Source organism: Triplophysa dalaica, chromosome 4 (assembly GCF_015846415.1).
Source record: "Triplophysa dalaica isolate WHDGS20190420 chromosome 4, ASM1584641v1, whole genome shotgun sequence".
Lineage (NCBI taxonomy): Eukaryota > Metazoa > Chordata > Actinopteri > Cypriniformes > Nemacheilidae > Triplophysa > Triplophysa dalaica.
The window spans coordinates 24,573,272-24,601,206 of NC_079545.1; the positions used below are offsets into that span (position 1 = coordinate 24,573,272).

At 37.4% G+C, this 27,935-nt stretch overlaps 4 protein-coding genes across 15 annotated transcripts; 2 read left to right on the forward strand and 2 right to left on the reverse strand.

The window, feature by feature from the left end:
- The first annotated feature begins 2,918 nt into the window (after window positions 1-2,918).
- Window positions 2,919-7,257, forward strand: si:dkey-65b12.12 (uncharacterized). Of its 2 annotated transcripts, none has more exons than XM_056746803.1 (8): window positions 2,919-3,014; window positions 3,729-4,100; window positions 4,182-4,283; window positions 4,574-4,603; window positions 4,999-5,043; window positions 6,040-6,075; window positions 6,434-6,478; window positions 7,170-7,257. In XM_056746803.1, exons 1-8 carry the CDS (start codon window positions 2,951-2,953, stop codon window positions 7,214-7,216), a joined length of 741 nt encoding a protein of 246 aa, XP_056602781.1. In that variant the 5' UTR covers window positions 2,919-2,950; the 3' UTR covers window positions 7,217-7,257. The 2 variants fall into 2 exon arrangements, with proteins under 2 accessions (XP_056602781.1, XP_056602782.1); XM_056746804.1 differs by having other exon boundaries at window positions 2,924-3,014; window positions 3,822-4,100.
- Window positions 7,258-12,596: 5,339 nt separating this feature from the next.
- On the forward strand, window positions 12,597-14,874 carry alkbh2 (alkB homolog 2, alpha-ketoglutarate dependent dioxygenase). 3 transcript variants are annotated; one of them, XM_056746066.1, is made up of 4 exons: window positions 12,597-13,482; window positions 13,630-13,884; window positions 14,033-14,231; window positions 14,337-14,874. In XM_056746066.1, exons 1-4 carry the CDS (start codon window positions 13,245-13,247, stop codon window positions 14,662-14,664), a joined length of 1,020 nt encoding a protein of 339 aa, XP_056602044.1. In that variant the 5' UTR covers window positions 12,597-13,244; the 3' UTR covers window positions 14,665-14,874. The 3 variants fall into 3 exon arrangements, with proteins under 3 accessions (XP_056602044.1, XP_056602045.1, XP_056602047.1); XM_056746067.1 differs by having other exon boundaries at window positions 12,598-13,482; window positions 13,589-13,884; XM_056746069.1 differs by having other exon boundaries at window positions 12,598-13,884.
- A 50-nt stretch (window positions 14,875-14,924) lies between these two features.
- On the reverse strand, window positions 14,925-18,373 carry bcl7a (BAF chromatin remodeling complex subunit BCL7A). 2 transcript variants are annotated; one of them, XM_056746071.1, is made up of 6 exons: window positions 18,203-18,373; window positions 17,304-17,385; window positions 17,013-17,112; window positions 16,503-16,670; window positions 16,315-16,412; window positions 14,925-16,218 (listed from the first exon to the last, which is right to left on the reverse strand). In XM_056746071.1, exons 1-6 carry the CDS (start codon window positions 18,292-18,294, stop codon window positions 16,153-16,155), a joined length of 606 nt encoding a protein of 201 aa, XP_056602049.1. In that variant the 5' UTR covers window positions 18,295-18,373; the 3' UTR covers window positions 14,925-16,152. The 2 variants fall into 2 exon arrangements, with proteins under 2 accessions (XP_056602049.1, XP_056602048.1); XM_056746070.1 differs by having other exon boundaries at window positions 17,304-17,473; window positions 18,203-18,326.
- A 207-nt stretch (window positions 18,374-18,580) lies between these two features.
- On the reverse strand, window positions 18,581-27,883 carry cfap251 (cilia and flagella associated protein 251). 8 transcript variants are annotated; one of them, XR_008906489.1, is made up of 22 exons: window positions 27,554-27,883; window positions 27,118-27,466; window positions 26,281-26,421; window positions 25,967-26,076; window positions 25,678-25,783; window positions 25,280-25,360; window positions 25,077-25,154; window positions 24,920-24,964; window positions 24,625-24,827; window positions 24,094-24,282; window positions 23,422-23,672; window positions 23,058-23,206; window positions 22,669-22,842; window positions 22,219-22,403; window positions 21,141-21,255; window positions 20,812-20,975; window positions 20,605-20,695; window positions 20,346-20,489; window positions 19,638-19,658; window positions 19,430-19,530; window positions 19,073-19,147; window positions 18,804-18,866 (listed from the first exon to the last, which is right to left on the reverse strand). XR_008906489.1 is itself a non-coding variant. In XM_056746060.1 (21 exons), the coding sequence occupies exons 2-21, from the start codon at window positions 27,391-27,393 to the stop codon at window positions 18,751-18,753; spliced, it is 2,922 nt and encodes a 973-aa protein (XP_056602038.1). In that variant the 5' UTR covers window positions 27,394-27,466; window positions 27,554-27,881; the 3' UTR covers window positions 18,581-18,750. The 8 variants fall into 8 exon arrangements, 6 of the variants coding, with proteins under 6 accessions (XP_056602038.1, XP_056602041.1, XP_056602040.1 ...); XM_056746060.1 differs by having other exon boundaries at window positions 18,581-18,866; window positions 19,430-19,658; window positions 27,554-27,881; XM_056746063.1 differs by having other exon boundaries at window positions 18,581-18,866; window positions 19,430-19,658; window positions 24,625-24,794; window positions 27,554-27,880.
- Window positions 27,884-27,935: the final 52 nt, after the last annotated feature.

Genomic DNA, 27,935 nt, shown 5'->3' on the forward strand with positions numbered 1-27,935 from the left:
AACCCGAGCGGTATACCTCTGCCGAGGACGCCATATGCCCCAGGAGCCTCTGAAAAAGTTTCAGGAGACAGTACCAGACCGATGGGCAGGACTCTGTACTGATACGCCCATCCCTCGAACACAAACCGTAGGAACAGCCGGTGAAGAGGGAGGATGGAGATGTGGAAGTGTGCGTCCTTTAGGTCAATTGCCACGTACCAACCCTGACGACGAACCAACACTAGGATTAGCTTCTGCGTCAGCATCCGGGATAAGGAAACCTGTAGATGTGCTTGTTCAGGGAGCCCACACCTTTTTTGGGGATGATGAAGTATGGGCTGTAAAACCCGGAAGACCCGTCAGCGATGTGGTGGCTGGAGGGGTCGGACCTGATGTTGCTGTCACATTTACATTTACATTTAGGCATTTTACATTTGGCTTTTATCCAAAGCGACTTAGATTGCTTTATCCTATACATTTTACATATGTACTGTGTACTTGTGTTGTTAACCCAATGCTCTTACCACTGAGCTACAGGAAAGTTGCCCCTGGGTCTATCCCATCAGGGCCACTTGGTCTTCCTCACGGACTGCTGACGAGGGGCAGATGCCTTCCTACGCAAGTGCCTCTGGCGGGCCCTCGATTGGGAGGGCGTCGATGCCGGAGGGGCCGCCGCGGAGGAGCGGGGCTGTTGGGTAGCAGGCAGCACACAGGACCTTGACAACCGGCTAAATGTGCAAAGTACCTAAAATCGCCCATCTGCACAAGGTTTAGCCACAGATGTCATTCTTGGACCACCAATGTGGACATCGTCCGACAGAGGGCACTCAATTCTGCTTCCGCTCTCCACGCTATGGCGGTCCTTCAGGTCTTCCAGGCCAAGGCTTTGAAATACCTGGATGATAGGAAGGCCGACCCTGCTCGCATGCACTGCCACTGACCTTCGTCCCTCGTTGCGCCAGGTCAGTGAAATTTTAAGATTGTTTCAGATTTCTCACATAATTTGGCCAAAGACTCACCATGTGACTTCCTCACATTGTGCATTCTGTCAAAATCTGCTCCAAAAGTCAAGCAGAGAGATACTATAGAAAAGATAGAAGGGTCTGTAACACTTTGACTTGCATCGTCCATTGCCATCTATTTATAGCCTCTGGTTTTCTTTTCCTTCATTCCGTTGGAAGCGTTAGCATAAGCTTTTTTTTTTTCGCGAAAGGTTGCAGGCTAGTGGCTTTGGGTCAAGTCAGCCTTACAGATGTGTGGGTCAAGTTCTTAAACAACGCACCTTGAAACATCCTAATGTTGTAAACATCATGTTTATTTCCGTGTCGATGAACATTCATCACAATCAACTAAACTCAGATTTCTTAAAAGTGTTCAGGGTTTATGGCATTAACTCATTGTATAGACATTTCCACAACCATAAACATGAAACACCATGTTACGATATGTGATTGGTTGCTTGACCTTTCCGGACCTTCATTAAGAATCTGCTGCTGCATGCCTTTTTTATCATAAGTAATGCATAAATAATGTTTTCACAGGTGGTAGATTTTAAGAAGAACCCTTTTTGCCAATTCAAGTAGCTTTTTTTTTAACTCCCCGCAATTTTTATTGCAAAATGTATAAAAAAATCCCTGCAAAATTCTTTGGGGACTGATATGTGACTCGAGGCCCTTGTATAGGTTGGTTTTCTCCACATGGGAATAATGCCCCTGGGGAAGCTGATGCTCATACAGGCGTAGTTGCGTGCAATGCCAGCTGTGGATGTTTGGGCATTGACTTTACTGTACGTAAGTCCCTCACAGTGGCTTGTACTTCTGGGGCTGGTACCGTAGAGGGTGATGGAGACTGCTGGAACACAGGCATTCATGTTTGGATTTATGAATCAGACTTGCATTTAGACTTGCATCATCCATTGCTATCTATTAATAGCCTCTGGTTTTCATTTCCTTCATTCTGCTTGTATCTTTGCTGAGCAGAGAACTCACCAGTTTGGCCTACTCAAGATCAGCTTCCGTTCTTTTCAGCTTACGATGTCTTTGCAAATGGTTCGATGAGGTTTCCATAGCCGTGAAAGCCTCTTCCTGTGATCTTCCTTAGCTTAGACTTGTTACTGAAATTCTAGTTCTGCAAGCAGGTCTTCCTCAATTTCTTGTTGGAGCTCATCATACTGTCTTTGTTTTATTCTCTTATCCACTATGGCTGCCTCTCTGCCTGTAAGTAAGGATGCAGCCTGAGCGTCCGAGATACCAGAACAACCACTAGATTTTGAATGAGAGCTGACTTTACTATGGAAAGTTTTCCTCAACTGGCTTGTGTTGGCTGGGGAAGGCAGTTTATTTGTTCTTTTGGGTCGAACAGTAGGCTCTGATGTGTTGTCAGCTGAAGTATCCATGCTGCTTTGGTTGCTATGATCTGGCTTGGAGGACCAATTCTTGTAGGATCGTTCTTCCCAATATTCACTTATTTGGTGTCATTGCAGGTAAACATGGATTGGACTCCAGTTAAAGAACCATGCACAGTGAATTTAGTCTTCTGACACCGCCATTTATTGAGCACAAGCATTCATGATGAAAAGCAGAGGGAGTCCCATTACGATGTGTTTTTTTTTTTTGCATAAACGCACAACGTAAGCATTGCTTTTGGGTGCAGCAGTGTTCAAAACAATGAGGCGTAACAAGTTTTCTGGTCTGACATGAAGCCCCTCGGAAAATTATGGTTCCGGAACGGGCTTTATGAAAGATACTAATGCCCGAATCACGAGGTTGTTTCTGGCCATCCAGCCCTCTGATTTTGTAGTGCTTTACAGAACTGTACATTTTAAAGAAGTTGGAAGTATATCAAACATGCTATACATACTCTCTGGATCCTCTATCAACTGGCCACACCCATATCCTGGAAGGGGCAGCAATACGGTCTATACAGCCGTTTGCACAGACCTCAGCACAGTGCTGCTGCTCAGTACTGAATCATGTGTGTGAACATTATTTGGCGGATTTTACACCTGTTTATTATATATATTACATATATACATGGTAAGATCAAATCTTTAAATTTTATAATAATTTTCATGTAAATATTTAGATACATATTCATTTACCTATTTGACACAAAAATCACCCAAAGCAATAGTTTACCTTATAATAGTATGCTTGCTTCGTAATAGTGTGTTGTTGACGTTTTTGTGTTTGGTGATAGTTGTTTGTGAGTCCTTTGTTTTAACTGAGCCAATAAACTGGCAACTGTTCTTCAAAAAATTCTCCTGCACTTTCTTTGCTTTTCTTTGAATCTTGACATCACAGTCACTAAATGGTTAAATATGCAGATAGTGTTGTGTATTTGACCGCCTTTAATCAAGTTAACAGTTAAAATTCCTATTTTTCTACATTGACGACAGCAGTATTACAGAAGGTGCAAACATACCAATGTTCAAAATGTGAACACGTTAAATTGAGTTAGACGAAGGTACTGTAAACATTTAAAGAAAGCTGCTATTGTTGTCAGTGTTATTACAATTTTTATTTTATTTTGAATTTTTTAATTTGACATTGCTTGTTGGAGGATATACACAGCAATTTACATTGTATATTCAGTTTTGCTTAAAGGAAAGAAAATTTTGAAATAGACCATGAAATAGATCATTTTATTTGCTTTAACTGTAACTGATGCACAGGATGATTGCAACACCTAGTGGTTAACACTGAAACAAGATAATATATTTATGTCAACTTTTGTCATGGTTTTCACAGGTTTGCATGCATGTCAGGTAGAGCTAATAACCAACACAAGTTTAACCACTGGGCTGCAATCTGACGTATTGCTGCCTTGTTCCTTTACATCAGACCTCTTAGAGTCAAACAAGACAGAAGGAACAAGCGTGGTGTGGATTCAGAACACTACTGCGAACCCAAACATTGTGGAGATCACTCTGGAGGGTGAATCAAAATTCTGGAATGACAGAGGTGGACGGATAAAAACATTCCCAAAACTAAAGTCTGAGTTGCCAGACTTCTCCATCCTAATCCATAATGTGCAGCAGTCAGATTTAGGTCATTACTGGTGTAAACTGTATATAGAGACTTTCTGTCTCCTAGCCTTTGTAAATATTGACCTACAAGAAGGTAATGTTCCAGTTTTTTTCGCTTTCTTGCGTTTTGCATATGGTTATGTAATGTGATGAACACATTATTTTCTTTATGCAGCTGTTGTTTCAGATAACACAGTAACTTGGCTGATTCTACCTGCAGCAACAGGAGGAGGGATTGTGCTACTTGTATCACTCATAATATGTAAACTTGTTAAACGTGAGCATCTCTATAAGTTCATTACATTTTGTTTTGGCCTTTTATGCACTCAACTGCTCCTCATGGTAAATTGAACGTTCTACATTATATTTGATGTGTGTAAATCTGAATCAACATAAAATTGTCTTGATTGTAATATTGATTAAAATCAGTTGTGTTGCACACAGCAAACCATAGTCTATGACTTGCATTGTGTAGTTCCATAGCAAGTCAGAATGCCATAGTTTTGACCTGACTTCCTTCCTGAGCATGCCTGCACTGCTAATATATTGTTGTCTACTGTGTTACAGGTCAGAAAAATACCAGGGAGGTTGTGTATGGTATGCTCTCAGTTAATAAAACCTTATTTTAGGTTTCAAAAATTTATTCAAAGGCTGAAATCCAGCTGGTGGCTTAGGGGGGCATTCCCTTTTCCTTCGATCCCTTTGAAGATCTCCATCTAAAGATTAAATGTATTGTATTTAAATTATGACTCGTCAATTTAAACATAGAAACACATTATGCATGCAATGACCAATATTGCTCAACCAGTATATCGCATCCCAGTTGAGCCAGCATAGTATCAAGCCTGCTGTAAATCACATTCAAATGCACATAAGTTCAAAAGTAGTTTTCGGCAATTCGGAAACAAAATAATAAAATGCAGAAACTAAATTCAAACAGCTGTTACTGATTTCACACTCACATAAATTCTTTTTTCTGTTGAATTTCTTAGAGAACACCTCTGAAATCCGCAAAACAAAGTCGATCAATAAAAAAAGTAAGTACTCACTAAAACATTTGGATTAAAATTGACCCAACAAATAACCCAATGCTGGGTTACATGTTTAACCTAAATTTTGGGTTATGAAATAACTCATTTGTTGCGTTATTCTTGCCAACATGTTTTTATTATTTTATTATAATTGTTATTTTGTTGTTTATTATTTTTGACCATCATATTTATTCTTATTTTATTGCCGTGTAAACAAATAATGCAAAACATAGAAATTCCTTTCAATTTTTTTATTTCCAATACATTAAGTTTTGGTTGCTGTTGTTTTAATAACAACTAGACACTGCGTGTCAATTTACAAAAATCATATAAATAAGTAAACCGAACAGAGGCTAGTGTAGCTGATACAATTATAAACTTCAAGCTAAAGTTACCAAACAGCAGCATCACCACCAGGCTTGGCATACTCCAAAATGAACAGTATCTAAATGTTAACATAACATTTTCTGAGACTGAGAATTCTTTATTCCCCCTGAAAATCATGTGCATACTACATCAACAATGTTTTGCTAATAGCAGTTATTGAAAGATTATGACAGAAAGACAGTTATGTATTGGATTTTATCTGTAAGAAACTTAGACCAGAGGAAATGATTTATAATTTATCGGCTATAATATATCAGCCTAAATTTTATGGTTATTTATTTTATTGAGACCGATATGGCCGATAATTTATTGTGCATCCGTAGCTTGTTCCAACCTATACACAGATATTCTCTTTTGTAAATATGCACACAGGGGAGGTTCTGAACATTTGGAGGCCCTATAGCTAAATGCGTTTTGGAGGCCCCTCACAGCACCCCTTTTAGAATAGATAAAGACTTTTTTACCTCGTAAAAATGTAACCATTTTAACAGGTTAATGATATCATTAATTCTTTCAAAAAAAATTTTTTAAGGGAAGCCGGGATACATTTTTTGTTATTAATTTTACATTAACACAGTCATCAATGTAATATTATAAAGTGTTATGATGTTACAGGTATCGTCAAAAATATCACCAGTGAACCTGCTTATGGTAGGTTTCTTGCTCTTAATTCAATATCATTGAATTGGCTCTGAAGAAGTTTTCACTCCACACACAAAATTAGATGGGAGACCAGGGATTTTATGGTTACAGTAGACACTATACACATATATCAATGAATTCCATGAAAGATGTAATACATACATCACCCTCCAAAGTATCCCAAAATTGTGTTTACATTTTCTCCCTGTATGGCATAATGGAATCATTTTGAGTCTGTAATGACAAAATGTGTGTTGCAGCTTAACTTTCAGCTTGTAAGTGACATACAAAAGAGATGCATAGTTCTCAACTTTTTTCTCCACTTGCTATTGTATATCAACTTATATTTACTGTTCAATTTTTGTAGTGAACACCTCAGACATCCACAGAACAGCGTCCATCCATAAAGAAAGTAAGTGCCTTGTGTCCATTGTGACATAGACCATAAAGTGTAATCCAAATTAATGTTATATTAGTATTCAGACCAGCATTAATGGGGGTATGTAGCCTACCAACAGGGTGATGAGGAACTTCTGCTAAAATCTCAGCCAGCGAAGCCACTTCCGCTCTCATAGCGCGGAGGTTATTTTTGATAATGTGATAATGATTTGAGACTTTCACATTTCATCAAACAGACAGCACTATGTCTGAGCATTGCTGTGTGCCTCTGTGATCAAGTCAAAGATTGCAAAAGTTCACATAGCCTTTTTTTATATTTGTTAATGCAGATAGCCTGAAGAGCTTCTCCTTTTTGTTGTCGATGCATGACATTGTGTTTGAGAATTTGACTCACGTCGTTTATTTTAAGCCTTTGTGCATCTTGAAGCTACCGAGTTGTAATTTCCGCTGGATGTAACGGGCTGATATTTTAGCAGAAAAAGCCATTGCTCCATGTGCATACCTATTAAACAAAATGTCAAATTTCTTTTAAGAAGATAATGTGTTCATCTTAAGAGAAAACAGACCTTCTGACGTATTATTTTGTGCTTTATGTTTGTATATGAATTGTTATTTTTTTAAACAATTGTTATTTGTTATTTTTAAACAATATTTTCTTTCTGAGGCGAAGATGTTTTATTATTGCATTTTGTTGTTGTTTTAAGGAACTTCATGCAACAATCCCATCTACAGTTCAGTCGAACAACAATAAATGTGTATATTGATCACAGTTTTAAAACTATTAAACAATGCTAAACAGTGTAAGACTCTGGTTTTAATGGATGCCCTCAGAATAACATCAATATCAAACATCTACAACTTACCTCTGCCATTAGGGAGCAGTAATATTTCATTGTGTACTTCTTATCAGTGGTACTGAACAGAAACAGTAGTTTTTTTGGTACATGTAGGAGTGGTGAGCATTCAGTGGTCAGCATTATCACATGAAATAAGGTATAGTTATAGATATAAGGGAAATCGTCTGGATGGAATTTATCCCACTCTTTGTTGTTATTTCACACAGTCGCCATAGACCACACTTGAAATGTTCTTGCCTGGTATGATTGTTTTGAACACAATGTTGCAAACATCTTTCATTAAAAGTAGCTACAACTGGTCGCTTAATCTCGATAGATGATGTCATACAGATGAACACCACTGATCTTTGTAGGCTAAATATACCGATACAGTGGACAAATCTTAGAATCTATAAGGTTTGTCAAAGAAGGTCCAAGTTTGTACCTAGATGACTGAAAAATGTCTTGAAAGGAAAACCGTTAAATGAAGAGACAAAATCCCTTATTGCCAACACTGTTCGAACACCTTACATCAATCATGCCATTTAATTCCACAAATAACGCGTCAAATGTTAAATTAGCTGTAAACGTTTCTTGCAGCTAATTCAGTACAATTAATAAAATTGACGTACAGATTTAAACGTTATGCTTTATAAAACTGAAACACTATAAATTTCATTGTCTTCCATAAATATGGTTTGTAATTCCCTCATACTGATTTACATTGGCAGTGAAGGTCATTCCACGATCTTTCACAGTGTCATCAATGACTCTAGCTGCGAGAATTACATAGTGTGCCTCTAAGTGTAAAAAGTTAAATAATACAAAAAATCTACTTCTACATACAGTCTAGTTTACTGAATTCTAGATAAGTTGCTCGTGGCTTATTAAAGCAAATCATAAAAAGATTAATGTCAACCAAATCTGTCTGGCTTGATACAACACACAAACAAACAGAGAGCTGAAAAGTAAACTGGTCTAGTAGCAGGAAATGATGGCAGGATAGATGTGTCCAACAAACCTTTCACTCAATGCATATGCAGAGCAAACAGAAAGTACCAGTGCAGCAAACAAAGAAATGACACATAACACGTTGATAGACTGCAGTGCTTCTTACACTGTATGTTTAATCTAATGATAAGGTTCTTTTTGTTTATGGTTTAAATCAGCAATTTTAAGCTAATGGGTGGTTGCTTGTTACCTTAATTTTGGGCAGTAAATAACATGTTCAAAACCTTTTTTAATAGAAGTTCAGCACCATATACAATGTTTACATATGGTGTTTATGAAGATGCATTATAAAACAGAACGCCAGATACACACCCACATAACATACCATGGCGTAACATTTGATAAACCTGTGAACTTTTGAAGTGTTTAGACGGAAACAGAATACAGTAGGCAGATGCATTTCTGTTGTTGTGGTTTCCTCAGGTCTGAGTAAATGTAGAAGAGAGGTGACACTTGCTACATCTTAACAGAGCTTCAAACATACCCTCTGGTACCTTGTTTTAAGATCAGTCTGTGGATGTAAATGGCTTGTGGTATTAAACACAACTCTATCTAATTATTTGGAGAACACTCTGAAATACAAAGGATTTGGATAACACAGCAACCTACTGATTCTACTCAGAAATTTCTCCTTTGAACCATGCAAAAGTTGCAGCTGGTTTAGGAAGTTGGATTTCACACATGTGAGTAAAATATTACTCAGCTGTCTTTGTCTGCAATCCAATATTTTGTTTTACATCAATACTCTTTACTCAAGAATATGAAGATATTTTTGGTGCAAAACAACTGAGCACCTTTGAGAGTAGAATTTATAGTTGTAGAGGTTGGTCACACATGTGTCAATAAATTTGCAAACTTGTAGATGAGCTGGTTTTAGTTTAGAAGGAGATAATGTCCGTTCGCAATTCAAAATTGTAAGTATCTTAAGTTAAAATATGTCTATGCTTAAATTTGAATAATGTTTTATTTGGTGTTTGTTTTGACAAAAATGCCTTCAGACACAAAACTTCGAACAAGCTGAAAGGGAAAGTTTGGATGACCCTATGATGTCTTTTTGGTATTACATAGCAGGAGCAGCAACATTTATTTTGTTTTTTCTTCTGACCACATTGTGTTGCATTTTTCATAAACGGAACAGTAAGTGTATTATGTCAATAATAAAAAATAAGTACGCAACATTTACATGTTCAATAAAGTAACTTAAATCTTTTTTTTCAAACATCAGAGGAACCTTATTATGCAAATACAAGGAGCCAGAAGGGTAAGAGCTTCACTCCGTCACCCCCAAACTTGTATTCACAGATCCAGTATATTCAGGGCTATTATTATATTCACGGGGCTCAGAACATCTCCGCCCCCACCTTCTCAGAACCTCCCTCCCACCACCACCACATCCTGAAGATGGCCCTGGTAACACTAGAGACCATTTTTACAAACCAACGCCCCCGTAAACTTATCAATAATCGAAACAGAAACATGCTTTTTTTAAAAGAACAGTTATATTCTGTTTTAACATTGCTTTTTTATCATTTGACAGTTCGAGATTCCAGCAAAGATCAAACAATCTATGGTGGGTTATTTTCTCATTTTAAAGTTAACCCAAAAATAATTTACTCACGCTGTTGTTATTTCAAAACTTTACGACTTTCTTTCTTCCGCAGAACACAAAAGAAGATATTTAGAAGAATGTTGTTAACTGACCCCCATTCACTTGCATTGGTTTTGTGTCCATATAGAAGTGAATGTGGGCTGATGCTGTTCGGTTTCTAACATTCTTCAAAATATCTTCTTTTGTGTTCTGCAGAAGAAAGAAAGTCATAAAGGTTTGAAATGACAAGCGTGTCAGTAAATGATGACAGAATTTCTATCACTTTACATTTACATTTAGCAGACGCTTTTATCCAAAGCGACTTACAGGTGGGGTAAGCAAAGAGGCTATATTAATATACAGTAACATACAGAAAAGCCCTGATTAAAACAGCTAATGGTGATTGGCTGGTTTTAGTTGGTCTCCCAGACTGGTTTTGATAACATTTTTAGCTTGTCAAGCTGGTCTAACAATACCTGGTCAGGCTAGAAGACCAGCTCATCCACCATTTAAATCTAGCTGGAGCCTAAACCAGCATAGACCAGCCAACCATATAAGCCTGGTTTTAACAGTTTTTACAGGTAGCGAGCAAGTCTTAACAGGGTAAAAGGAATTAACATTATTTTGTACAAGACATTAGCTAAGCTGTTCCATACTCTTGCAGAAAATGATCACGAACTCAGGAAAGAGACCCATACAGAAAAGAGTAAGTATTAACCTAAAGTATAAACCCCCCATTGACAAGCATGCATGAATACAAATAATTAAAAAAATATCACTGTGAACTGTTTTTTCTTTGCAGGTCAGTTTTCATCCGTATACATCAACAGACCGGAAAATAAGCTTGCCATTTATGTCAACAGTACACCAAACGCAGAGAACTATGAAAACAGCACTGACAATGATTACGAAAATGTTTGATGGGACATGTGACTGACCCACTTCATTTGTCCATTATTTGTAATTCTGCAAGATAAATTCTGTATTTTTTCTGTGACATCTGTTATCGTGAGTGATTTATTATGTCAGAATGAGAAATTGCTTTATTGGCAAGTATGTTTGCACATACAAGGAATTTGTTTTGGTGACAGACGCATCCAGTACACAAAATCAGCAACAATGGTACACAGAGAACATAACACAATAGAATACAGTACACAGATTATTTAATTAAGGGCCTATGGGTATAAAATTTAAGAAATACATTACAATAAACATAAGATAAAGATATAGAGAGTAAAGCTGTATGTGTGTATGTAAATATGTACAAGTAAAAGATAAGAATAAACTATTGTAGTACAAGGTATTTGTTATATACAGCAGAATGAAATATAATTTGCAGAAAAAGTTGTATAAAAAATAGATGTATTATCTGGAGGATATAATAAAGTTATTAATTGCATGGTGGGTAAAAACATTTAACTGTTCAAGAGGTAGATGGCCTGAGGGAAGAAGCTGTTTTTGTGTCTGGTTGTTTTGGTGCTCAGTGCTCTGTAGCGCCGACCAGACGGCAGCATTGTGAAGAGATGATGGCTGGATGTGAGAGGTCGAGGGTGAAAGTCCTTTTCCTCACTCTGGATTTACCGTTCTTTGAGGGTGGGCAGGGGAGCACCAATGATCTTCTCAGCAAGTATGAGCAGTCCAAACCGTCCACTGTAGTCTTCTGATCTCTAACTTTTTGGCTGATCCAAACCAGATAGTGATGGATGTGCAGAGGACAGCCTCTATGACTGCGGAGTAAAACTGTTTTAATAGAGTTTGTGGTAGGTTGAACTTCTCCAGCTGATGTAAGAAGTACAACCTCTGCTGGGCTTTTTTAGCAATGGAGCCAATGCAATTGTCCCACTTCAGGTCCTGAGAGATGGTGGTACAATGAGTGCACTGCTGCCACAGTGCTGTTCATGATGGTGAGAGGGGGGAGTGCAGGGGGGTTTCCACAATCGTCTCCACTGTTTTTAGCATGTTCAGCTCTGAGTTGTTATGAATGCACCAGACAGCCACCTGCTCAACCTCCTGTCTGTACGCAGACTCATCACCATCCTGGATGAGGCCAATGAGTGTGGTGTCATCTGCGAACTTCAGACCGAAGTTTCCTTGGCAGTGCAGTCATTGGTGTACAGAAAGAAGAGCAGTGGGGAGATAACGCACCCATGGGTGGCGCCAGTGCTGATTGTCCGGGTGCTGGATGTTAGTTTCCCCATAAGCCTCTTTCAGATGAATCGGAAACTACGTCACCTTAGGGTAAAGCAACTTCCCCTACAGATCAAATTCCATTGTAATAGAATGCACTTGTGTCCTTTGAAGCTACTTGAGATTATCTGAACTATCTCGTTTTGCGACTTTAATCTATATTACACATAAAAAATAATATCTGTACATTTATCTGTGTTGTGCAAACAGGCTGCAAATATTCATTTAAGTGTTTTGAGTTCATACACCCTAGCTTGCGTGTAATTTAAAAGAGATCAGGTCACTGTTTTATAAGAAATTACTTTAAAATTAAAACTTGTTAATATTTGTTAGTAAATAAAATATCATAAACTGCTAAGGTGCTTTCTTTTTGTATTGTAATTAAATTATGATTATTTGGTAATTCATAATACCATATGTTAAATGATAAAACTTAAATTGTGAAAACGTAATAAATGTAGAACTTTTAAATTAACCAAGGTCATGAAATACAAAGTATTACATTGCGCTGTAACCTAAATAAATTAGACAGTAATAATACTGAGCTGCGAGGTGTTTTTAAATTAAGATGTAAGCTTTAAACAGGGTGTCATAAGGTATTAAACTCGTTTAGATTATTTATACGAAGACATTTAATCCACACACTCACACTGTTGTTAGAATTGGATACTGGTGTAACCGGAACATCGTTCACCCTACGTCGAACGATGCGGAAGTCAAAAACCCGGAAGTGTGAAAAAGGCCAATTTTCTCACTAACTGTTGTCTGTCTGTCAGAAAGCTGGTAGTCCACTGACAGATAGAGCCAGTAACAGATAGCTGGGTTAACTTTGTCTGGAGCAGTGATGGCGTTGGAAGTCTTTATGTAAAAAAGATCGTAAAACCGAGACTAATTTGAGTCTGTTTTACAATCTGCGTTTCCGTTAGTTAACAGTACGATTTTTTTATGGTTTTGCTACTGACTCCACAAAGATACGCACTTGTGCTGTAGAAAAAACTGAAAAGTAAACTGTTGTGTCACGTGAGTCGCGACGTCATGGGAACTCAACACACACTTCCGAGAGTGTTATAAAAATAAATATGCTCAATCACTTAGTGACATTAAAATCGAATCCATCCCCGTGTTGTTTGAACATTTTTTTAATGCTTTATTAAATGAATGCAATTACAACAAGAGGTATTACATATTCCAATCATATTAACAATTGTTGTTTGAACATCTTCGCGTATACCGAAGTAAACAAACGTCGACTGTATGGCGCATGCGGTTTAAAGGCATGCAGTACGTCAAGTTGCGCTTGCGCACTTATATACAAGCAGGACGTCGAAATGCATGACGTCACCGCGCTACAGTCTGCAGCGGGGACTACTTGCTTTTATCTGCACTACCCAGGTAAGGGGCCACACTGTTACAGTAACGTTGTGCAGACGCATAACCAGAAACATTGTATGTGACGCTACTGACGCGAATTCATTTTGTGCACGCTGTGATTTTACAGTTGTCTGACTAAATCAGCACAGTTGGTAAAATTTGCACCAGGTTTTTCAATGGAAAAGTTTGTAACTCACTTAAAGAGATCCGCTGTATCTGATGGAAACAATGAATGGAGGAAAGAAAAACTAATGAAGAAATGCGAAGAGAATGTGTGTGGTGAGGAAGGTGAGTTTTCTCAGCCTATCCCCTGGCAGAAGATCGAATCAGAGGGCCTGGACTGTGACTACAGTTTGCTGTTTCACAAAGAAGAGGCTGATCGTCTTTTCAGACAGTTAGAAGACGAGGTGGTGTATTTTACAGGTATTGAAGGCACTGTGCTAATTATCCATTGCAAACACCTTTAGGAAATGAAACAGAAAAAATGCAACACATGTGATTGTCCTGTTTACACCACATATTTTTCCAACCTCTTGAAATATTGGAATTCCATTCCTTTTTTTTTACAAAGGTGACAAAGCAAAGGTACATGTTTATGGAAAGATGCACAATGTTCCAAGGAAGCAAGCGACATACGGAGATGAGGGACTGATGTACTCTTTCTCTGGGGTCCATCTCATGGCCAGACCATGGACTCCCACCTTAGAATATATTCGAGATGCTGTCACCAAGGCAACAGGCCATACCTTCAATTTTGTTTTGATTAACAGGTAATAAAACTGATTTTGCAGATACCTCCTAAAGGTAAATGACATTTGCAGAAGATAAACTGGAAATAGTTTTTAAGGGGAATTTTTTACTTCTTTAAACATCAGGTATAAAGATGGTGATGATCACATGGGAGCGCACCGGGATGATGAACGGGAACTCAATCCTGCCTGCCCTATTGCCTCGGTATCTCTAGGGGCTGCCCGTGACTTCATTTTCAGACACAAGGATGCCATAACTGGTCCGGTCAAACGTCACATTGAGCCTGTGAAGCTGGAGCTAGGCCACGGGAGTCTTCTGCTCATGAACCATCCCACAAACACATTCTGGTATCACAGCCTTCCAGTGCGAAAAAAGGTCCAAACACCACGCATCAACCTCACTTACAGAAGTATAATTAAATCCACAGACAGAAAACGCATTCAAAGGGAGTGACTGTTTCCATGACCCTCTTTCAAAGTTATATATAAAAGTTGTGTAAAATTTCCAAAAGGTTCCTGAAATGAATGATATTGATATTTTGCACAGTCTGTGTGCATCGGTTTGTATATATGTACAGTTTATCACTTTCTGTTAGCCTTGGCATAGTCTATTTTACTAAAAGCTGTTGAGCATTTCCAATAAAATAGTACTTGATCTCAGTGACCATGATGTTGACATTGTATATGTGGTAACAAATTCATTTTCAGAAACACTTAAAAGGAAATAATTTATTTTTATTGTTTTTGCAGTTTTTTTTAGAAAACCAATAAACTACATGTGGAATAAATAGGTTAAACACAACCATACCTCTGTACAATACATTTCTATTACAGACCTGGAAAAAAACAATATGGTCCCAATGAATACATTTTGCTAATATTTTCAAAGATTGAACTACAGAAGGCAATAGTTTGGCGAAATACTGTGGCAAAAACATGAGGGTAGCAAAAACGTAATCATATAAATATATACATTTTATTTTTCAAGCAGACGTAACCGAGAAATTTCGAGAAAGTCATACTTAGTGTTAACATTCCAGCACTGCTGGACTGAGTATGAGGTATTCACACAGCTGTCTACCCATAACCTGCCTGTGTTACAATCTAATCAATGTCACGTTTTCCTTGGACGACGACACATGAAGTCAGTACAATTGCTGCTAAAAGTAAGGTAATCGATGCTTTGACATATCATAGTTATGCACATTTACATCCCTTGTGGAAGGTTGAAGTGCTGTTGAAATGGCAACCAGCATTTCAAAGCATGGTTTGAACACCAGAATTTAACTAAGTATTTGTAAAATATGAGCAGGAACAAAGAAACCAAAAACACGGGCACTTTGGAGAAATGTTGACAGTCAAAAACAAAACGCCATCTTTTCAGCTACAAAAATGCTCTTAACCAAGCAGGACCTATGCTACAAACTCTGGTCTTCACATGAGAACTTGAATGACTCGTGACTAGTACCATTTATTTCAATATATTTAGCTACTTACTGTGAAATATAACTATTCAAACTACAGCAGCAGAAATCTGTTACTTTCAGCGTGTTTAAAAACAGTGTGTCGACCTTCCTGAGTGAACAAGAAAAGGTGAGTGATATAACTTTTTAAAATCGCAATTGGCAGGTATTAAAGCCAATTTTGAACTATGGCAGTTCCAATGCCTTTTACAGAGGAAAAGTACTAGTGACTGTAGGGCAAAATCAACCGTTTTAGGATAAGTACAATCTCACAGCTTGATTCTTTACTCATAATATCTTTTAAGATCTAGGCATTCCCTCTACACAAAAAGTGACTAAAAGAGACAAATGGTTTCTTGGTAAAAGTGAATTGATGGTTGTGGGGAAGAGTGAATAATTGCAGAAAAACCTCCATTTTGTTGTGATGCGTTTTGGAATGAGAAATGTGGATTGCAAATGCATAACAGCTGTCAAGACAGTTAGCTTTCTTCGGAGGAAGAATCAAGTTTCCCTTTTTTGCTTGGAGGAGCGGCATCTTCCAATACCTTCAAAAGAAACCCATGAATCCGTTATGAAGCAGAAGATTGCTGGATATCTCTGATATGAGTTTAAACATGCATGTGACATCCTTAAGCATTTACCTGGGCCGATTTTGAAGAGTCTAAAAAGAGCTCTGAATCCCCATGTGACTTGCTGTCCCTTTTGGCTGTTGTTGACTCTGATGAGCAGTGATTTTGTTCTGAAAATAAAGTGACAGTAGGTATTTTACCCCTAAAGACCACAAACATTACGGAAAGACAATGTCATTTGCACATAACCACAAACTAACCATTCTTGTGATCTTGACCAGATGTTTTGGAAGGATATTGGTCACTTTTCATGTCGTTGCTGTCACTATGAGAAGCTGCCGTGGGTTCAGGTGCAGGACTTGTGTTGTTGCTGGTCTCCTGCTTCAACGGGGATGAATCTGCGATGGAGCTCTGGTTACTGTTATCATCTGTGTGAGATGAACAGATATACGGTGAGCAAATGCTTCAATCATATGTTAAGACAGAATAGAAAATGACATCATACAGTTCATCAACCCCCTCTATTGGTTAAAAGGGAAACTGATCTATTTTAACCATTACTTCTGTTATTAATGATAATATTGTATATACAAAATGCAAGCCATTTCTGGGCTTCATATTTTATACAAAGACTTCAAAGACTGAAAGTAATGAAGGGATACACATTCACCAAATGGCAAAAGCTTCTAGCTCACACAACCAAGTATCACTGCTAATATCTGAAAATATATTAACACAAGTATAGTCTTTGAGAAGTTTCACAGTATTACCATGCATATCCATCATTCCTGGAGAAGAGCTGTTCTCAGGGGTTGTGACCTCAGAACCATATTTGTCATCTTTGCCCTTCTTCTTGCTTTTACTTTTCAGCTTTACAAAAACAAATAGCATTGTCATTTTCCTTCATCAAGAACAATCCAACAAATAACATCTAAAAAATGTTGACTTTGTGTAATGCAAAAACAACTAAAAAGTATTTTTGTAATCACCAGCTCCACGACACGTGTCTAAAGATAGAACGTAATATTTTAAGGCAAATATGGACATTATCTTTCACTTACATCATCTGATTTGGGCTCTGTCACCGGTACCCACTTGTAGATTCGCAATGAAGTGTCACCAACAGTCACCCATTTTTTCTCCCTGGACAATATCACATGCATGCCACCATTAGACAATTTCTTTTTATTTTGTTTCAGTAAATAAAGATGCTGCTGCTGTTTAACATAATCTGGAAAAGAGAAAATAAACTGTTTGAATATTTATATTTTTCATTGTCATTCATTATGAACCTTTCATTTAAAAAAAGACACTTTTAAGAGATTTTCAGAAATGTGGTGTAGCTCAGCAATGTTTACAGAACACTGAAAAGCCAAATTTAAGTTCGAATGTAAGGGTATTTAAAATATTTCTATTCAAAATTACTGTTGTGGTGCTTGTTAAACACATGCTTTTGTTTTTAGAAGTCCAATGCAAACACTTAATTCAGGGTCAGTGTTCGTGTGTGGGTGAAGCTGACGCTCCGCGCTTAATTTAAAAGCCCGCGTGTGAATAAAACTCTTCTCACGCGCCACCGCTCAGAAGCGCGAGTCACTTAAACGAGACAACCGAGAGTCAAATGTTACTTTTATCTCGGCCCGTTCGGTTACTGTTCAGCCGGCATTACGGGTTCAAACAGCACTGCCTTCATGTGACTGCAACGAAATGGCTTCTAGGTTCAACCCACATAAAATTTCAAGAAAAAAATGCTGTCTGCACTTTCCCAAACTCCTTTTCAAATGGCCGACAAATCACGAACTCCGCGAACAAACATGGGAAACGGCACGGCCGAGTGGCATATCGGATTGAAACCGAAGTGGATTAAAGACTCTCTTTCCTTTAATTTCATTGTTTCTCGTTGTCTCTCCTCCCCCACAGCCTGGCTGGACTGTTCCGTTAACGAGCAGACGCTCTCTCTTACCATTTCCGCACTTTTTCAATTGCAGCCATAACCCGCTTGATGTCATCTTTCGCCCTGCTCCGCGTCTCCGCTCGAACCGACCTGCCCGACATAGCTGCTGTTGGTAAAATATATTTTTGCTCGCTGCCTGTTTAGACACAATGCGAATGCACACAGCTCAGGAGTGAGGCGGGGCTTGTGCGCCTGCGCTGATGCCGGATGCCCTCAAAGCATGAGAGACGTTCAATGCGGGTATGCGCTTCGCTCTTTTGTTAGCCAACAGCAGCAAAACATGGCAATTTAACAACTCGAGAAGTATAATGATACGATCTACACGAAACCACGACATCCTAAAACAGTGTACAGATGTATTTGTAAGAAATAGAGACTGAATACATGTTAGTCTTTTAAATAAAGTTTATTTTTTATAGGACTCATGACGTCCTCGTAACTGAGGATTAACGTTATACTGAAACAACAGACCAGTAATCACATAAAATGTAATATCGCACCACTACACAAGCTATAAACAACAGTTATGTCACTAAAACTAGATTTAACATATTAGATTAAGTTTCCTCTTGATGAAGTTCCAGGGTGCCTGTTGAAAACCCCATTATATCTTTGGCAAAAGCCTCCATGCTGATTTCAGAGGGAAGCACACTGTCCAGCTGAGATTCTGAATCTGTCAAAAACATGCACAGTTCATGTTAACAGACTGCTGCACTGTGTAACTCACTTTCTTGCAGCTAAACAGTCCTTGATTTTCACAAGTTAATAAAAAATACTATCTTTAGAATATAGATGATAGATAGAAGACATCTGTAATAATGTTGTTGTGTTTTTAAAAATGATATGCATTTCAAAAAGTTTCAGAGTACTGTTACACACCTGTGCAGCTTCCTGATGTTATACCTAGAATAGTAGTAAAACATTCAGCCAACTCATCCTCTGTCATATGTTCACCTGAAATCAACACACAAATCTACTTTAGCTTATAAAATAAATCATTTGTTTGTTAACATCGATGGAACATTACTAAATAATTAATGAGACTGTTTCTGTTACAGAATAAGACTTGCATCGTGTCCATAATGCCACATGATATTCTCAGGCAGAAATGATTATCATGTCTGTTGATGATAGTAAACAGCCTTTTTTGGGATCCCTTGAACTCTTTCTTTTTATTATCATAATTCTAAATCACATCACAATTTATAGCCCCAGAAGAGTTCAAAAGATATTTACCTCTAGTCTGTAGTAATTCCAGCAGTTCATCTCTGGGAATAGTATATCTATCCCTTCCATCTGGCCTTCCAAGCATCTGGAAGGCATTGTGCAACTCCTGTCTAAAAATGCCAGAGGCAGGCCGGTGGTTGACATAGAGCTTAATAAAGTCTTCCAGGTCAATGTCCGTCACATAATTTCCGGTCTCAGCATAGCGGCTAAACTTCACCTCGTTCTGCATGTCTTCCAGCTTTAACAGGAAACCATTTGTTGACATTTTATAAAAGTGAGAGCTATGCTGAAACACCTCCCTCGTACAGTCCTTTATTATTCCCTATATAGCTTATGACATGTGAGTCCACTATATGGGGAAGAAGTGAATGAAAATGATTGAGTGATTTCAGACACTGACAAACAGTATGAAGCCTGTATCTGAAAGTACTGTCGCAGGTGTTAAATAACATAACAAATAGCTTATATTACACCTGTGTGGCTTTGTAGATTGTTTTATAAAATACTAAAATTCATTTTCACTTTATTTGTTATGTTTATTGCATTAGTTTAATAGAAAATTGAACAAAACAACTGTCACATTTATTTGCAGGCATGCTTATTTATCACATTTAATAAAATTATTTAAAATATAACAGTCAGTGTCCTCCAGCTGATTCTAATCAAGAGGTCGTTTCGTGTTGTATCATGGGAAATAGTGAATGAGCGAGTGTACACTCAAAATCAGAGTGCATTGCGTGTAAAAAAAGAGTAAACGAATGTAGTGAATGAAGGAGTTTACTCAGGTTTCGGACGCCACTAAAAAATGTCGGACACCCGATATAGTGCACTATATAGAAGATAGGGAGTGGTTTCAGACACAGCTTTAGTCTATCCATCAATGACAGATCTGAATGATAAAGTGAATTTGTGAATGCAAAATTACCTCCTGCTCTGTTGGATAGAAGTTAAGCGTTCTCATTAGGAAGGGGATGTCAGATAGAGGGATGCGTGTGGACACGAGCCGTGTTTCCATGGTGTTGATATCCTGATTTTGTAATTGACAGTAGTAAAAATATTCCTCCATTTCCTATTCGAAACATCACACATCTTATAAATAAAAATGTATAAACTCACAATGATAAATGGCACTCCTAAACTAGTTTTTTGACTTCACAAAACATAAAAATTAGAAAAGCTCAAACCTTGAAGAGCTGTCCCTCTCTCCCACCCTCCAGAAGACTGTAGAAGGGCATTATATCTTTACCTCCTAGAGCAGCCAATGCCTCTAGTGATCTAAATAGGGATTTATGGTAATGAATACACAGTAGAAACTGGCGGATTCACACTGATGGAGTTTAGCTTTTGATATACTTTTTATGATTTATGCATATTTTGACATTCAAACGTACGATAAACTCAGCTCCCATGAGAAAACAGTGCAGTCTGGTCCTCCTGCAGTGAAAGCATATCTACCGTCATAAGAACAGGCCAGAGCAGAGACGCCTGTTGGGTGACAGATAGTTGCGAAGGACTTGTGGGGGTTTCCATCCAGAGGCAGAATCTGAATGCCAATCTACATCAGGGACAGGCAATAACAATATAAGGGTCCCCCCTCAAACTCAGGGTGAAGCTTTAATAGGCAATAATCTGGCATTATGGCTTATAGTTTATATATAATACAGAAGAGTCAGTAATAGTAAATGTATGGTTAGGTTGGGTGGGTTAAAATACATTATACCTTATCTTGTGTAATATATGCCATGTAACGAGAATTGGGATCTCCATCTTTAGATGCTGGTAGGATGGCCATCTTTTTTACCGAAGAACCATTCAAGGGCCCAAGGACTGTTTTCCTGCAAAAACAAGCACACTGTTATCAACAGATATACAAAATCATAAACTGCTTTTTATCCTCTAATATTACAGCTGTATCTTGTTTTCTGCTTGTTATTGTCTTCAGCTCACTTACAGAAAAAGCTTGTAAAGATTTGAATTTTGCATAGTTTCTATTTAGTTTATCTTAACAATGCAGGCCTAAAATATACATTTTCATTTGTATATCGATATATGCTGTATACATTTTTATCAAAATTCAACCAATGAAACAAGATTTTCTCTATGTTTAATGCACATCTACGTATTTATAGCTATATTGGAATCGATTTTTGACCACAAGAAGGCTATACGAATAAATAAACATAGGTTCCCATTTTACCATCCATTTTGATATATCTTTAATATTTGTCCATTTTGGATCTCCGCAAGTTTTTACATTTTGTACAGAAGAAACATAATGGTGACCCTGGACCACAAAACCAGTCACAAGTGTAAATTTTTCGTCTGCAGATATGCTTTCCATTGAGTATAGGACGACAACAACTATTTGAAAATCTGGAATCGGAGGGTGCAAAAATTAAATGATAGTTAAAGAAAAGTGGAGAAACAGGGTTGTTTTAGCGCTTTCTATTCGCTTACCGCTGTAATGAAATTGTGGAGAGTAGATGAAACCGAAAGCAGAAATTCTAAGCTTGACATAGATACCAATCTTGAGTGGGATATTCCCAAATAGCAGTCAGCAGCGAGCGAAGTTTGTAGGTGTGTTTCCTGCCATTTTTATTTGTGATTTTGCTCCATTCACTCACAAAAATAAAGTTTTAATATATTAACAGTAAGACATTTACAAAATGTCTTCATGAAACATGATCTTTACATACAAGGATCATTTTGACCGATAAGATGTTTTGGTTTTGTGCTATGAGACGGTGGTCCAGGGTCACAATAATCCAAATGTATAAAAATGAACATTTTTTGCAAACCTGCACATTTTCGAAGTGGCATTAAAGAGCTTTATTTTATACATGTTGGAAGCTGTAAGGAGGAAGTGCTCAGGTGTCAGAGGAGGATACCACACCATGCAAGTGGGCACAGCACTCTGATCGATCCGATCAGAACTCAAAATCATCAGCTCATTTTGGCCACTGTTCAGAAGATCATACTCCACCTATATCCAAACAGGCCAGATAGTTATGAAAGGAACAAATAAATACATGAACTAGTTACACAAAGAATCTTTAGTCAATCAAAAGTCACTTTTGTGGTGTTCATGGACCAAACAGGTAAACTGGTTTAATGGTGACATCATGAAGTGTCACACTACTAATGTGGTAGTTCTAGCTAAGACACATTTTAAAGATAACATCAAACATGTCCCCTTTCATAACAACCAATTACACAAAGTAATTCATATCAGGTATAGAGGGACTCACCAGCTTGCGATCCATGCCCAGGGAGAGGAGACGAGATTGATTGCTATCTAAATCCACTCCAAAGAGTAGGTCTTGAATGGGTTTGTAATGGGAATGGTGTCTGCCCTGGTAAATCCAAATCTCTGGCGTACTTTCTTTATACCGGCGCAGCAATGTCACAGCCTTTCCAGTGTCCTGTGAGAAATGCAATGGCAAATACAGATTTATCAATAAAATGCCAGCAAAATGTTTACAGAGGCTAAGTGGCACCAGTTTGTTTTAACAATTAATATTTATTTAGGCTGTTAAAAGGAGTAACTGTCGTGGTCATGGGTTTTGCATCATCAAATGGACTGAATGGGTCACTTAATAAAATAAAGTTTGCATGCACACATATTTATATAACTTACCGCAGCTGCCAGGTAAAGTGAGTCTTGGGAGAAAGTGAGATGGGTTATTGCATCCTGACTGTGGTGCAGAAACTGGTCTTCACTCTGAAGGGTAAGGGCATCAAGAATTTGCAAAGCACCACTAGCAAAGCCCACCGCCAAGTAAAAACCTAGGATACGACAATTTCAGAAACATACAGGGTTGATATAATAAGTAAGACAAAAGCCTTTATTAAGCTAAAAGCTAAGCTACGGTGATACCATGGATTTTGTATAGAAATGAACGGCAATGATATAAATTGTGTCAAAAGATTGAAAAATATAATTCAATGTTATCTTGTAGTGTCAGTAGACTGTGCCAATTTAAAAATGAATTGTAGTTTACCTTGTGGATCATAGGTAATACACTGGATCTTCTTGTGGGCCTGGAAGACTCGGCTGCAAACTGCCTCTTTACGCTCATAATCCCAAACCTTAATAATGCCGCTGTGGCTGCCCATAGCTACTAGTGGTTGTTTGGGGTGACAAGCAACTGCTTCCAGAGGTTCTGCATGTTCCTTCAGAAGAGTCTTTAGTACATTTTTCTGTGCGTTCACGTGTACTAAAGTTGCTTGAGTTGTAGATACCACAAAATTTCTATAAATGGAAGGGATATATAAAATAGTATTGGAAAAGTAAATTCAATGATGGTGGGTTCTCTAAATCCCTGGCTTTCAATATTGAAATAACTAAATATGAACTTTTTTCCAATTACCAAAAAACTTGACTAGAACTCAGTTTGATAGATGGCTCTTTTATAAGCACTGCTTTCCTATTAGCAGTTTCAGGCTTAATTGAGGAACTTGAAAGGTATCTCACAATTTTTGCTGATGTATGTCACAAACTGCATTATGAGCTCTTTCTTGTAAGCCGATTTGGTGACAAAGCACTCAGTGAAGAAAAAGCTTCTTTTGAAACCAATTTTTAACCCTTCTGGCACACATAATACTTGATAAAATAATAAAAGTAATCCTGACCCTTCTAAAAACAGCATTCTATTATATGCAAGGTCACTTGCCTTATAATTAATGGTTTGGCATTCATTGTGCAGTCTTCCTTATATTCTGGACCATCAGTGGAGGGTATTTCTTTGGAAAAGGAGATGGACCTGATAGGATCCAAACTATATTGACTGTACAAACTGATGAGCTTGAGTTTTTCATCATAGAATTTGATGTGTCCATTTACATCGCCTGTGACCAGGAAACTATAAAAGAATAAGCATAACACATGAAAATGTAACTTCAATGGCATCATAATTTCAGATTTATATGATGGTGGTTTTATTTGAAAAATATATTCATATACAAAGTATATAAAAAAATATCCCCAAAAGTTGTCTTGTTAGTCAACCGTTTTGTTTGTCACTGGGTTATGCAAATATCTAACCAATTTAAAGTATTAAAAAGTGCTTGTCAACTTCGGCAAAACAGTATGTAATCATTTTTAATTTCCTGAAAATCAGCTAATTTGGACATACAAGGTTTCAGAAGGATAGCAATGATATATACTGTAGATATTACTATATGTACCATATTTTTATATTTACCTGTCGATCAGGGTTAACACAGTGATTCCTGCATTCTGGAGAGGAATGACTTTGGTGGCTTTCCAGATCAGGGGTTGACATGAGTCTGATTCACTTTGCTTGTCCCAAATAACTATATTCCCCTTTGAGGTGGCTGTTAAAGCCTGCACACCATCACAGAGGAACATGGACTGGCTCAGCGAGCCCAACACCACATTAAATGTCTTATAGGGGACAGATTTTTAAGAGTTTTGTGTGAAAGCAGAATACCATCACAAACATTCAGACCAATAAATACTGGTGTTCATTTGCAAACCTTCTTAGAAATATCAGGAGCTGAGTATTCCAAACAATCCCTTTCCTGCAGCAACAGATTAAATTATTATTGTACATGTGAAGCAAACACTGCTAAAATAATAAACCTAGAGCAAACTCAACATAATTCTTACAAAGGTTAGATAAATAATTCCTACCCAGTTGTAGAAGAGAACTTGACTTTCACTGTTGCTGAGCAACTGTGTGCTGTCAGAGGGATGGAAAAGTATCTGATTCTGACAAAACATGGATTGGAAGTTAGACAAATTTAAAGTTGACTTGGGACCATTTTTTATTTATTTATAAAAAGCAAGATGAATTTTGAAATGCTTATTTAAAATAAAAGTGTTTTGCAACATACCTGAAAACCATATTTTGGGCTGATGTCAGCTCGACATTTTGGGCTATTGCTTTCATCTGTCCAATCCCAAATACACACCTGCTAATTCATCCGACATAGTACAAGATCGGCAGATTAGTGGATAGTCATAATATTCTGTAATTTAATTTTCAGGTATCGTTACAAGTAACATAAAAGTTTGTCCCATTAAAAGATAAGCAATCTCTTCCAAGGGCATCCGGTATCTCCTTAAGTAGTTAAACTGCGCGGCTCCCGCACACTGTGTCTAAGATTATATCTACAGTATGTGTGTGTAAAACAATGATAAATAATATAAAACAAAGAGGTGAAACATGGGCACTACAAAATCACAACAGACTGTAGAATATTGTCTTGCACAATGCTTTGTAGTTTCTAACCTGTGCTGTTCCAGCTACAGTTGCCAGATATTTTGAATCATTTGATAGTGCCAAGGCAGAAACTCCACCCTCGGGATGACAATCAAACATTGTCCGCACAGGAATTCTACAACACAATGCTATGAGCTGTTAACTGGACATGAACAGGTTTTTCATAAGTCTTGTCTTTCAAGCCCTTTCTGTCAATTGTTAGGAAGGGCAGATAATTTGAAAGAATATAAATATGACCAAATGAATATAATATACAATCAAACACACTAAAATTGTGATGCATTTGTTAAAATGTTACCCTGTGTAAGAGTCCCATATGATAACAAGACTCTCTTGGCCCATGTCAGCTGTCACAAGCCAGCGTCTATCCTCACTAGCACACAAGCTGGTGATTGGACTGCAATGGCCCTATAGACACCAAAGAAAAGTTTTAATAAAAACAAATTGTAAAACATATTTGGTTGATGTCAATTTTTGTAGAAATGCAGAAAATAAACATGAATTAATCAAGTGAAATGCACACATTTCCTAAAATAATTAAAGAATAAAGCAAACTGTTTTTGATAGGCTTTACTATACATTTAAAACATTTGTTTCATGTATTTCTCTTACTTGTAACAGATGCTGACTGTTTGACGTGTGATCAAACATGACAGCAACGTGAGCACAAGCATATAGGATGACAAGCCTGTCTTCATCTTGCAGGCTGAAGACAGGTAAAGTTTGGTTGATCCCATAGGCCCGATCAAGGATCTACATACATGAAGTCCAAGGTATAGTAACAGTAGTGGTGTAAAAGAGGTGTAATAGCTTACTCTATTTCATTCAGTATATAACACTTTACAATAAATTTCTATTCATGAAAGGGATAGTTCACTCAAAAATGACCATTCTGCCAATTCTGTATAAATGTATTTTTTCTTCTGAACACAAAAAAGGATTTTTGGAAGAATGATTGTACCCAAACAGTTTTGGGGCATAGGAAAACCATGGTAGTCCGTGGTGCCCCAAAAATGGTTTGGTTTCCCGCATTCTTCAAAATATCGTTTGTTGTGTACATTTATTTGGAACTTGAGGGTGAGAAAAATGGATGAATCTATCCATTCAACCTTTAACGCATCAGCTTATAAGCATTATATTTCACAACATGTAAATTAGTGTTTGTCGTTCATGTTAGATTACTGAGCATTAACTAACCTTAACAGATTTTTTATTACAAAATTTAATATGATGACATGTAAAGTAACATAATTCACAATAAATAAATGCTGTGGATTGTTATTGTTAGTTTATGTTGAAAAACAGAGGTAACCAATTTAAATACAGAAATTAACGAGGTAACATTATATTTCATAAAATGTAAAATGTTATCTTTATATCACATTTACTGTTTTATCAATAACGTGAAAAACATACGTGAAAAACAAAAATATGCTCAGATGTATTTACCAATGGGTAAGTCTTGGTTCTGGCCTCATGAGGAATGGCAGGCAAAGATGTTGCGGTGTAAACTTGAGAGTCCACAGTTCCCTCTTGAATGGATAGTTCAGATCTTTCGGTTCCTTCCTTTTTATCCTCCCGTTTTCTTTCTTTATTGTCATCTAACAAGTCTTTCTTCATTTGGTTATCCATCGTGCTTTCCTGTTCTTTGGCATCGTGTGTTTCTTTTTCAGCCACATCAAATGGGGCTCGAGTAACGTTAGACATCTCGTTCGCCGTTGACATTTCTCGTTGCCAGCCAGAAGTAAACACACGACCCGATTTAAGATGTTGCAGATTCAGAAGACACTTTTTAGGCCTGTTGAATGTTGTTTCTGTTAGCTCAATTGGCTAATATTCGTCTTTTTGATTATACATTTCTTTCGAATACGTCAAATTAACTTACCTATCCAGTAGCCCCTCGTTACCACACGCATCTGGTTGCTAAGAAACCGTCACGTGTCAATGGAACAGCCAGTTTTACAAATTTAGATAACGATAAACACATTTTTTTTACATTTTTACATGTTTTTAATAAACAAGTTGTATAATTAAACGCCATATTTTTTGCAAAACCAAGAAACATGCACGTTATTTGAAATGTGCAATATTATTTGAAATCTTCTATCAGCAACGCTTTTAAGGATTGATGTTAACTTTTCATAATTTATTACACTGTTTGACGGCGAAATAAAAGACAACCAAACCTTGAACAAAAAATATTGATCAATGAGAACGATGAGAATAACTGTTTAGTAAATAGGGAATGTATAAGCATTATTACACCA